This window comes from Oncorhynchus clarkii, chromosome 12 (genome assembly GCF_045791955.1).
Source record: "Oncorhynchus clarkii lewisi isolate Uvic-CL-2024 chromosome 12, UVic_Ocla_1.0, whole genome shotgun sequence".
In the NCBI taxonomy this organism is placed as follows: domain Eukaryota; kingdom Metazoa; phylum Chordata; class Actinopteri; order Salmoniformes; family Salmonidae; genus Oncorhynchus; species Oncorhynchus clarkii.
Window position 1 is genome coordinate 75596933 of NC_092158.1, and position 12559 is coordinate 75609491.

The 12559-nt window shown below is 43.1% G+C and overlaps 1 protein-coding gene across 3 annotated transcripts in view; it reads right to left on the reverse strand.

Moving 5' to 3' along the window:
- Nucleotides 1-12559, reverse strand: part of LOC139421291 (serine/threonine-protein kinase WNK4-like) — a 90437-nt gene that overhangs the window by 48056 nt on the left and 29822 nt on the right. For 2 of the 3 annotated variants that reach the window (XM_071172026.1, XM_071172024.1), the window contains exons 2-3: nucleotides 927-1099; nucleotides 17-237 (exon numbers count right to left, since the gene is read on the reverse strand). In XM_071172026.1, coding sequence (XP_071028127.1) covers nucleotides 17-237; nucleotides 927-1048 — 343 coding nt within the window. In that variant the 5' untranslated portion in view covers nucleotides 1049-1099. Of the gene's footprint in view, nucleotides 1-16; nucleotides 238-926; nucleotides 1100-9592; nucleotides 9870-12559 lie in introns of those variants that run through there. The other variant, XM_071172025.1, reaches the window with a different exon arrangement.

The following is a 12559-nucleotide window of genomic DNA, read 5'->3' on the forward strand; positions in this document are numbered from 1 at the left end:
TAGTTGGGAGACTCACCAATGACACTCTTGGCGAACGAGGCACTCTTTAGTGTGGCCAGGCCCAGATCGCCGATCTTGACGGAGCCTGTGGGGCCGGTGATGAAGATGTTGTCACACTTGAGGTCCCTGTGGATGATGGGCGGATTGCGGGTGTGGAGGAAGTGGAGGCCCTTCAGGATCTGGTGGCTCCAGCGCTGCAGCAGCTTCAGCTTCATCTCCTTGAACCTCTTCAGGTACCTGCAGGGTGAGGCTGATATGAGTACTGTACATGCAGCCTATGCAGGACTCAAACCCAAAACCCTGGTGTCCAACCAACTGAGCGATTGGAACCTTGGGGTACAACAGTGTAAGCAACAAGTGTTACTAAGTTACAGAGCACCACGGACCAGGGGTGCTCACACTGAATCTGAGAGCCTGAGGATGAGGTAGCATTTTCCATTCCATCTGTCTCTGGAAACAATTTTCTCCTGTCATGCTCAAATTGAGAGTGACACTTCATTTCGACAGATGTTAGCCACATGGTTAACACACCAATTCAGTAGATTCACTAACATGAACAGAAGAAAGCATAACTGCTTTGAGTCTTTTGCACACCCTTTTACAAGAAGATAACATAGGAAAATGGCACATACTTTTCCCCATCTGCTATTTACTCAGGCAGGGGGGATGGACTTAAAGGGATAGTTTGGGATTTTGGCAATGAAGACCTTTATCTATTTTCCGAGAGTCAGATGAACTCATGGAAACCATTTTTATGTATCTGTGAGCCAATGCTAACTAGCTTAGCACAAAGACTGTAAGTCTTCGGGTACAGCTAGCATACTTTCTGTCTTGGTGCTAAGCTAGTTAGCATTGGCTTGTGAAACTACCTCTAACTTCCTTCAAACTGGACGTAGATACATACAATTTGTATCCCTTTAACTCACGTCTTGAGGGTGCCTGATGTCATGAGCTCGGTGACCAGAAGGATGCACTTGTGGCCCTTGCAGTTGTCCTTCCAGGAGTCGTAGAAGCGGACGATATTGGGGTGCTGCAGCCCCTTCAGCATCTCCACCTCCTCACTGAAACGCTGGCGCTCCACCTTCGTCAGCCTCCGCGTCTGGAGAAGGAAGAGGAGAATACATTATTATAGTGGTGAGACATAGTAGGTTATAGAGGTAAAATAGAGTAAACACAAATATATCAATAAGAGAGGGAAGAGGGGAATACATTGTTATATACAGAAGTATTGAAATTAGAGGTTAAATGAACGAGACACAAACATACAGTATATAATACACAATGTACAGGCCAATGCTAAGTCATCTATTATGCAACGCTGCAAATTTATCTAGGCCCCTCAATGTAATTATAGGGGGCTGGGTTTCATTGCATAAGGTTACACAATCATGTGAGTTTACTGCATAATATTTGCAGATAAACAGATAAAGCTTTAAATATATATACAAAAATCTAGATGTGAAAAGATGACGGTATTGATACAGTAGCCAGTACTCTAACTATCAGCCTGTGGTGGGAGGAGACGTAAAAGACCAGTGCCAGAGACCAAAGAGGAAGAGCTGTGCCAAGCCAGAAACCTGCCAACCCCAGCCCTCTCATGAGGCACGCATTACTCTACCAGGGGCTTGGAAACACTGACGCGTAACAGTTCTCTAATGGCACCAAGTGTTCTCTAGCTTCAATGTTGTTGGAGGGGGTTAGAGCAGAGTTCTCAGAAATCAATGCATCAATTATAGAGAAAAGGAAAGTGATTGTTTCAGAGAGGTTTAGCAGCTTGTGTTTGTTTGTGTTTCCAAAATGCTGGATGGGTTTTTTACACACGACATTTCAGTACAAAGCGACAGACGCCTCTCTCTCTCACTCTCTCTCCCAGGAGACAAGTGCTGTAGGAGACCAACTGTCCACACTCACTCTAAAGATTACACAACAATAAGGCGGGGATATCAGGCCAGTAGTTCTCACTGCCCTCTGCTGTCCCACTCAGAACACAGGCTGTCCTACTGCATGCCTGCTCTGTCCACAAACACCAAGCTGTCATTCTCTGTCAAGTGTCCTGATCCAGGAGCCAAGCTCACAACAACAAGGAGCACTATTGGTAGAATTTGGCACCCGGGCATCGTGACACTAACGCACAGTGACAGTGCAAAGTGGGTGCCAAAGTCAACCTGAATGAAGCCTGTCCTGTTTACAGCACACACTAGGGCCATTTTACTAAGTTCACAGAGAGCCAGGATGATGCGTGATGTCCAACGACGACACCTAGCTTATCTAAGAGTGGCAGTGGGAGCAGGTCATGACTGGCTGGTGGGGGGATGGAGAGGTGATGGGGGTAGAGAACAGGGGGTTGATTTCTTCCTTCACTGGACAACCTATTTTTGGGTTTGCCGCTTCCAGGAATGAACCCAACATAAAGAAAAACAGCGGTGTGAGGCTCCTCACTCAATCACTTCATCTCACTCTCCCCATCTCTCTAGATCTCTTTCAACCCACCAGGAACGGATTTGGTGATCAAACACCAGCCAGTGAAATCATTCAGCAGGGAGCCGTCAGAAACAGTGAACTTACCACCTCTAGCTCTCTGCCACCAATTCTAGTAAAATACGGGTACTTTGATTTGCTGCAACTTTGATCTGGCTCCATTGGCAAATTTCATGAAGATAATGTGTAAGAGTGTGTTTGAGTGTGTGTAACACTCATCATTAGTCACGATTCATTCAGGATTATCAGTAATCATGGTAGCATTCACATTACCATAGTACCCTCCAAGCTCGTCATCAAGCTCGAGACCCTGGGTCTCGACCCCGCCCTGTGCAACTGGGTACTGGACTTCCTGACGGGCCGCCCCCAGGTGGTGAGGGTAGGCAACAACATCTCCTCCCCGCTGATCCTCAACACTGGGGCCCCACAAGGGTGCGTTCTGAGCCCTCTCCTGTACTCCCTGTTCACCCACGACTGCGTGGCCACGCACGCCTCCAACTCAATCATCAAGTTTGCGGACGACACAACAGTGGTAGGCTTGATTACCAACAACGACGAGACGGCCTACAGGGAGGAGGTGAGGGCCCTCGGAGTGTGGTGTTAGGAAAATAACCTCACACTCAACGTCAACAAAACTAAGGAGATGATTGTGGACTTCAGGAAACAGCAGAGGGAACACCCCCCTATCCACATCGATGGAACAGTAGTGGAGAGGGTAGCAAGTTTTAAGTTCCTCGGCATACACATCACAGACAAACTGAATTGGTCCACTCACACAGACAGCATCGTGAAGAAGGCGCAGCAGCGCCTCTTCAACCTCAGGAGGCTGAAGAAATTTGGCTTGTCACCAAAAGCACTCACAAACTTCTACAGATGCACAATCGAGAGCATCCTGGCGGGCTGTATCACCGCCTGGTACGGCAACTGCTCCGCCCTCAACCGTAAGGCTCTCCAGAGGGTAGTGAGGTCTGCACAACTCATCACCGGGGGCAAACTACCTGCCCTCCAGGACACCTACACCACCCGATGTTACAGGAAGGCAATAAAGATCATCAAGGACATCAACCACCAGAGCCACTGCCTGTTCACCCCGCTATCATCCAGAAGGCGAGGTCAGTACAGGTGCATCAAAGCTGGGACCGAGAGACTGAAAAACAGCTTCTATCTCAAGGCCATCAGACTGTTAAACAGCCACCACTAACATTGAGTGGCTGCTGCCAACACACTGACACTGACACGGACTCAACTCCAGCCACTTTAATAATGGGAATTGATGGGAAATGATGTAAATATATCACTAGCCACTTTAAACAATGCTACCTTATATAATGTTACTTACCCTACATTATTAATCTCATATGCATACGTATATATAGTACTCTATATCATCGACTGCATCCTTATGTAATACATGTATCACTAGCCACTTTAACTATGCCACTTTGTTTACATACTCATCTCATATGTACAGTGCCTTGCGAAAGTATTCGGCCCCCGGTGCCTGGACACCGCCCTTAGCCATAGTATATTGGCCATATATCACAAACCACCGAGGTGCCTTATTGCTATTATAAACTGGTTACCAATGTAATTGAAGCAGTAAAAATACATGTTTTGTCATACCCATGGTATACGGTCTGATATACCATGGCTGTCAGCCAATCAGCATTCAGGGCTCGTACCAGCCAGTTTATAAAATGTGTTATATCCAGTTAGGACTCTTACACAACACCTTACCAGGAAAGTTTCTGGGCCCTACTAGTTACAGTGCCTTGCGAAGGTATTCGGCCCCCTTGAACTTTGCGACCTTTTGCCACATTTCAGGCTTCAAACATAAAGATATAAAACTGTATTTTTTTGTGAAGAATCAACAACAAGTGGGACACAATCATGAAGTGGAACGACATTTATTGGATATTTCAAACTTTTTTAACAAATCAAAAACTGAAAAATTGGGCGTGCAAAATTATTCAGCCCCCTTAAGTTAATACTTTGTAGCGCCACCTTTTGCTGCGATTACAGCTGTACGTCGCTTGGGGTATGTCTCTATCAGTTTTGCACATCGAGAGACTGACATTTTTTCCCATTCATCCTTGCAAAACAGCTCGAGCTCAGTGAGGTTGGATGGAGAGCATTTGTGAACAGCAGTTTTCAGTTCTTTCCACAGATTCTCGATTGGATTCAGGTCTGGACTTTGACTTGGCCATTCTAACACCTGGATATGTTTATTTTTGAACCATTCCATTGTAGATTTTGCTTTATGTTTTGGATCATTGTCTTGTTGGAAGACAAATCTCCGTCCCAGTCTCAGGTCTTTTGCAGACTCCATCAGGTTTTCTTCCAGAATGGTCCTGTATTTGACTCCATCCATCTTCCCATCAATTTTAACCATCTTCCCTGTCCCTGCTGAAGAAAAGCAGGCCCAAACCATGATGCTGCCACCACCATGTTTGACAGTGGGGATGGTGTGTTCAGGGTGAGGAGCTGTGTTGCTTTTACGCCAAACATAACGTTTTGCATTGTTGCCAAAAAGTTCAATTTTGGTTTCATCTGACCAGAGCACCTTCTTCCACATGTTTGGTGTGTCTCCCAGGTGGCTTGTGGCAAACTTTAAACGACACTTTTTATGGATATCTTTAAGAAATGGCTTTCTTCTTGCCACTCTTCCATAAAGGCCAGATTTGTGCAATATACGACTGATTGTTGTCCTATGGACAGAGTCTCCCACCTCAGCTGTAGACCTCTGCAGTTCATCCAGAGTGATCATGGGCCTCTTGGCTGCATCTCTGATCAGTCTTCTCCTTGTATGAGCTGAAAGTTTAGAGGGACGGCCAGGTCTTGGTAGATTTGCAGTGGTCTGATACTCCTTCCATTTCAATATTATCGCTTGCACAGTGCTCCTTGGGATGTTTAAAGCTTGGGAAATCTTTTTGTATCCAAATCCGGCTTTAAACTTCTTCACAACAGTATCTCGGACCTGCCTGGTGTGTTCCTTGTTCTTCATGATGCTCTCTGCGCTTTTAACGGACCTCTGAGACTATCACAGTGCAGGTGCATTTATACGGAGACTTGATTACACACAGGTGGATTGTATTTATCATCATTAGTCATTTAGGTCAACATTGGATCATTCAGAGATCCTCACTGAACTTCTGGAGAGAGTTTGCTGCACTGAAAGTAAAGCGGCTGAATAATTTTGCACGCCCAATTTTTCAGTTTTTGATTTGTTAAAAAAGTTTGAAATATCCAATAAATGTCGTCCCACTTCATGATTGTGTCCCACTTGTTGTTGATTCTTCACAAAAAAATACAGTTTTATATCTTTATGTTTGAAGTCTGAAATGTGGCAAAAGGTCGCAAAGTTCAAGGGGGCCGAATACTGTCGCAAGGCACTGTATATACTGTACTCGATACCATCTACTGTATCTTGCCTATGCTGCTCTGTACCATCACTCATTCATATATCCTTATGTACATATTCTTTATCCCCTTACACTGTGTATAAGACAGTAGTTTTGGAATTGTTAGTTAGATTACTTGTTGGTTATTACTGCATTGTCGGAACTAGAAGCACAAGCATTTCGCTACACTTTTATACCTTTATACTTTTTTACCTTTATTTAACTAGGCAAGTCAGTTAATGAACAAATTCTTATTTACAATGACTGCCTAGGAACAGTGGGTTAACTACCTGTTCAGGGGCAGAATGACAGATTTGTACCTTGTCAGCTCAGGGGTTTGAACTTGCAACATTCTGGTTACTAGTCCAACACTCCAACCACTAGGCTACCCTGCCGCCTTCTATTTCTATTGGGCACAAAATAATCTAAAACAGCCAAAGCTAACTGCAAATGCATCCAAGTTTGTAGAGTCACAAGGTTGATGTATTCATTGTTTGTTAGGAATAAGGGAACAAACATTTGACTACTTCATTTATAAGAATCTTTAGGGGTGTCAATAGTTTTGGCCCCTAACTTTGAGAAAATAAACAATTACTTGTTCAACAAAATGTATTTATCTGAGTAATTGTCTTAGTATAAAATAATATAATTATTGCGGATCTTTATCAAGGGTGTCAATAATTTCAGGCCCCACTATATATACAGACAGGATGGCTCACTTCTTAGGAGAAATTGTACAGATCCTCTTTTGTCAGTTGTTTTCCATGGAGTTGGCTGCCAACACTGTAATGTAAAAATGTTGGGTCGCTGTCTAAGAAAAAATGAATGGCTGTATTCATCAGAAAATGCTTTTTCTGTAAGTGTCAAATCACTGTTCGGCTCCAAATAGAGATATGTAGAGTATACTGTATCTTGTGGGCTGCTATGACGATCTGACCACAGACTAGCCAAACAACATTGGATCTTATCTGCCTATAGAAAGAGGTGCACTCCGCGCCTGTTCCTGGACCTGCTAGTTTGAGTATGACTTATCTAACAGGAAACTGAGCTTTTATATATATATTTTTTTTGTTAAGTGAATGGAAGCAAGGGGAACTCACTGGCTCCATAACTCAAATAAAATACTGCTCAAATTTGATTAGGCCTTTCAAAGTTGTGGTTTAATATACCCATGTCCTGCTGTGCCAAACTTGATCAGGACAAAGTCAAGCTTTTAGGAGGGAAAGATCTTTAAGAACGAGAACAGCGCCCAGGAGCTATGAGAGAATGCCAGAATTCAGCCCAAAATAGGTGATGTTTTTTGTCAATGCCTACAGAGTGGATATAGAGTCTATGTCTGAATCATTAGCAGGAGATCAGTCCAAGTGGCTGTGGATTTGGAGAATTCTCAGTCGTTTTTTCTTGGATGACGGTGCTGTTGAACACATTCCGGCAAAAAGATACCAAGAGCACACAGGGTTTTTTCTGCATAGAAAACTCTTGGCAGGCCGCCTATGTCCAAACAGTAATTTTCGGTATGGAAAAACGTTTTTTAGTGTAAACTTAAATGACTAAAACCAGATAAAAACTATGTAGAAAATATAATGGACCTTTACATTTTTTAATAAGATCATCTTTAACAACTTACAATCACCAAAATAAAAGCTAGACAATCAGGGAGAATAAAAACTTCCCAAACTATGCATTCAGGAGTATTTTTGTCATGACATGGGACCCCCATTCATTTTGTTATAATATTTCAGTCACTCAGAAAGCATGGCAAAAATAAAATATTTAACCTTTATTTAACCAGGTAGGTTAGTTGAGAACAAATTCTTATTTTCAATGACAGCCTAGGAACAGTGGGTTAACTGCCTGTTCAGGGGCAGAACAACAGATTTGTACCTTGTCAGCTCGGGGATTTGAACATCCAACCTTCCGGTTACTAGTCCAACGCTCTAACCACTAGGCTACCCTGCCGCCCCCAGTTACACATCTAATAAATAAACATACAGTCAATAACACAATAGGGGAAAAAAGTCTATATGCAGTATGTACAAATGAGGTAAGATAAGGGAGGTAAGGCAATAAATAGGCCATAGTGGCAAAATAATTACTTTTTAGCAATTAAACACTGTGATAGATGTGCAGAAGATGAATGTGCAAGTAGAGATACTGGGGAGCAAAGGAGCAAAACAATAAATAACAGTTCTACAAAATGTGTAGAACTGCAGAAAAGTAGCTTTAAAACTGCAACATTTTATCTCCGCCACATGAAAAAATTTGTCACTATGGCCAACAGGAGTGCCTCGAAAATGTTTGGTTGATGACCGCACCATTGGCCATGACCATGGCCACGCACTCGCCACACCCACCACCTAAGCCCCAGTTTGATCCAGAAAAAACCCTGGCAAGGCAGCAGAAAAAAACTGCCCTTTAATAACTGTTAATGCCTTCTTTCCTGAGGTAGAGACTGCAGCAGAAAAGTAATACCAGAAACACAAATGCAGCACCATGGAGCCTGTGCATGTTTGTGTGTAATGTATGTGAGAGAGAATGAAGGAGTGGATGTTTTAACCTTTATCAGGAACAACCTGTTTTTCTCGAGGACACACTGATTTTAACCTGAGGGAGTTGACACCAATGCCCCTTTTCTTCAACCATGCAACCTGACCTCAGGGCAATTTGTAAGATTTGGTACGGAAATCTGTCCTCCCATTTAGTATGATACTTTATGTTAGGTTAGGTTACATTATGAATGGAATAGCAGTCGTACAATATCATACGTCATACCCAGTTGTACAATAGCATACAAATTGGATGATGTAACTTATTATACATCTCTGATGGTCTTGTATTATACATATTTCTCTGAGACCAGGTTGCATGTTGCATCGGAATAACAAAGGAGAATTATAGGGAGAATTTATGTTGGTGGTTTGGAGAACTAAAGACAAAGGTTAGGAGAATTTACAGAAAAGGTTTATTGGGTTAAGGTTAGAATATGGGTAAGGGGAAGAGTTAGCTAAATGCTACAGTTGTCTCCGACACGACTCGAACACGCAACCTTTGGATTGCTAGATGGTTGAAGTATACGTCCACCCATCCTCCCTGACCAACCTCTCTCCTATCGTTTCTGTCTTAAGGAACCTTATGTATTTGGTAACCATACCAAACGTAACATATCATACTTATTGGAGGTACAAAGATTTATCTAAAATACCAAATGTCTGTTCAGCGAGTCCAGTTTAAGAACTCCAGCAGTTACAGATGAGACTCTGTGAAACATTTATAGTTAAACACTGCAATCTTTTTGAAATTAGTAGAGAAACAATGCTTCATTGTACATTACGTTACAATTAGGAAAAATCGATTTACTTCAGATGACTGTGCTTAAGGTTTGCCTCTGAGGCAGAAGAACATTTAGCTATTTTCTAGGCAGGATTACTGATTGAGCGGCAACTAGCTGTAGTGCAGTCAGTTACTGTATGAATCAGTATGAATCTGTATAAGACCACCATAGCTTCAGGGAGGAGCACAAGGAACTACAACTCAAGCAGCTAAAAACAACTAATTGTCCAAAAACATGCTTGCATATCTTCTTTAATCTAACTAATATCATAACATTTATGTACTAACTTATATTTACAGACAATCAGATTTTAATTATTTAACCTTTACTTAACTAGGCAAGTCCATTAAGAACAAATTCTTATTTTACAATGACAGCCTACCCCGGCCAAACCTGGACGACGCTGGGCCGATTGTGCGCCGCCCTATAGGACTACCAATCACGGCCGGATGTGATTCAGCCTGGATCTATCCCAGAAGAATCAAAGTGAATCTCCAAATCCAGACCGTTCTGGACAGCTAGTTTCCACTATGTAATCCCAAGGAAACATAGGGTCACTTTGCTTGCTGTCTGAACTGCATACAGTTCAGACCACCCTAGTACTCTCCATGCTAGGGTGGTCAAAATGAACCTCTGGGCCGAGTGTCCTCAAATCACATGAGGCGTCAGCCTCCAAAAACTAACCCAGAGAGGGGAGGGACCTGGCCCCCTTTTCTGGGACGCTGAAGGGGGATATTACTAGTCCCAGAGGATCTCGGCATGCGCCGCAAAGCCAGGAGGTATTTGGCCGGCGAACGCCATCTCACCCTTACATATTTGGCCGGCGAACGCCATCTCACCCTTACATTAGCACTGTTTTGTGGTTTGCAGGGCCTGGCAACCCACAACCAGCTGGGAGGGGAGAGAGTGAGGTGGGAGTGGGAAGGGTGGGTGTCAAAGATCCTGATAAGTAACACTTTAGAATAAGGCACATTGTATGTAGCCTATTAGCAGCTAATTAGCTATGAAGCCATCATGGAAATGAATGTGTTCACAGGTTATTAGGCAATTCATCATACATAGTCTACTAACTAGAGGTTAGGGGCCGGTAGAGATTAGAGACTCGTGAGCTAATAGTATTAAACTATTTAACTACCGGTAAATTACAAATCTTAATTCCCATGAAAACAAACCAGGCAAATCCACCTGCAGAGATTTGCTAAGAAACCTGCTGCACTACTGTAGTGATTTGCACGTGATTGCAGTTCAAACTGACAGACATTCACTATTGACAGTGAAAGGCCATGAAACGGACATACGATTATTATCATGCCAAGTGTTTGGGTCTTTTTGTATTTGTGCGGAGTGCCTCAGGGTACTTCTTTAACCTACAGCCACTTTTCTCCTTCCTGAATCTCAAGAGTCAACCAGAGACAAGGTATATCGATTGCGCAACCAGGGCTGGTAAAACCTTGGATCACTGCTATTCTAACTTCTGCGACGCATATAAGGCCCTCCCCCGCCCTCCTTTCGGAAAAGCTGACCACGACTCCATTTTGTTGCTCCCTGCCTACAGACAGAAACTAAAACAAGAAGCTTCCGCGCTCAGGTCTGTTCAACGCTGGTCCGACCAATCTGATTCCACGCTTCAAGACTGCTTCGATCACGCGGACTGGGATATTTTCCGCATTGCGTCCAACAACAACATTGACGAATACGCTGATTCGGTGAGCGAGTTCATTAGAAAGTGCATTGATGATGTCGTTCCCATAGCAACGATTAAAACATTCCCAAACCAGAAACCGTGGATTGATGGCAGAATTCACGTGAAACTGAAAGCGCGAACCACTGCTTTTAACCAGGGAAAGGTGACCGGAAACATGACCAAATACAAACAGTGTAGCTATTCCCTCCGCAAGGCAGGAGGGATTTTCCATAGAAAATCAAGCTGTGCGAGGGTGTGTCAGGGACGGGCAACTCCAAAGCCCTGGCCAGAGCAGTGGAGAATGTCTCAAAAAACCGTCCTCTGTCTCGTAAAGCCTCCGGGTTCTCTGGAAAAGCCTGGTGCATCTATACCCCACAGATGTTCCCCGTCAAGGGCTTTAACTAGTGCCTTTGGAGGTATGGAAGCAGAGCCTGTCAAGGCTATAGGATTACTATGTCCACCAGGAGAACAAAGGAAGAACAGAGAAACAAGAATGTGTCTGTTAAACACTAAAACACAGGGCGATAAGATTCGCTTTGAACTACCAGATCCAGGAGTTATTGAACACTGATACTGTAAATATTGTAGGGCTTTACTTTGATAGGTAGTTTGTAGCAGATAGAATTTTCAGATAATTTCACACCTGCCACTTTGAATCAAAGTTTAACTAAACTAGAAATAGGTTAACAACTAGCAACTAATAGTAAATGTGTAATGATAAGTCTGAGGTTAAGAACTATTGATCTGCAGAGTTTGATCCTAGATAAGCCATTTAGCGTCAGAACTAAAGGGTGTATGATTTGAATGGGATCATGCTGGTGTAAAGGATGTCACGCTGCCTGCTAAGCGAGGTCCACTTCCTCCTGTTCGGCTCACACCACTTCCTCCTGTTCAGCTTTCACTCTGACCTCAGGTAATCCCAAATGGATGGAGCCAGAGGCCACCTCCAATTACGATTATGCCTCATCAAACATAACACTGTCACTGCAAGAAGGATGTTGAAAATGAAGGCACAAAAATAAGTTAAAAAATTACCAGATTCCCCATCTGCAGATTTTTTTAAAGGAGATCAATTTGTGCTAAATGTTAAGTCAATCTCTAGTCACAGGAGTGAAGCTACACTGAGAAACACAAAAGACATGTGGGACAGTGGAGGCTTAGGACCATCCTCCTCAGTGAATTTAGTGAAACATTAAGTGAAACATTTAAAAAGTTATCCTTTTTAGAGAAAACTATACTAAATATATTCACAAGTCACCAAATAATTGATTAAAACACCATTTTACAATGAAGGTCTACAGTAGCCTCAACATCACTCTGTATGGTAGCACCATGGTGTAGCCGGAGGACAGCTAGCTTCTGTCCTCTTCTGGGTACACTGACTTCAATATAAAACCTAGGAGGCTCATGGTTCTCACCCCCTTCCATAGACTAATTATGATAACTTCCAGAGTATGCCCTCCAACCTATGAACCTATGCAGCATGAACTGACATGTTGTCCACCCAATCAAAGGATCAGAGAATTAATCTAGTACTGAAATCATAAGCTACAGATAGCTAGCACTGCAGTGCATAAAATGTGGTGAGTATTTATTTAAAAATGAAGGAGAAGCAAGAGAGAGAGAGACAGCTATATTTTGTTGTATTTGTTTTCTTCCACTTTC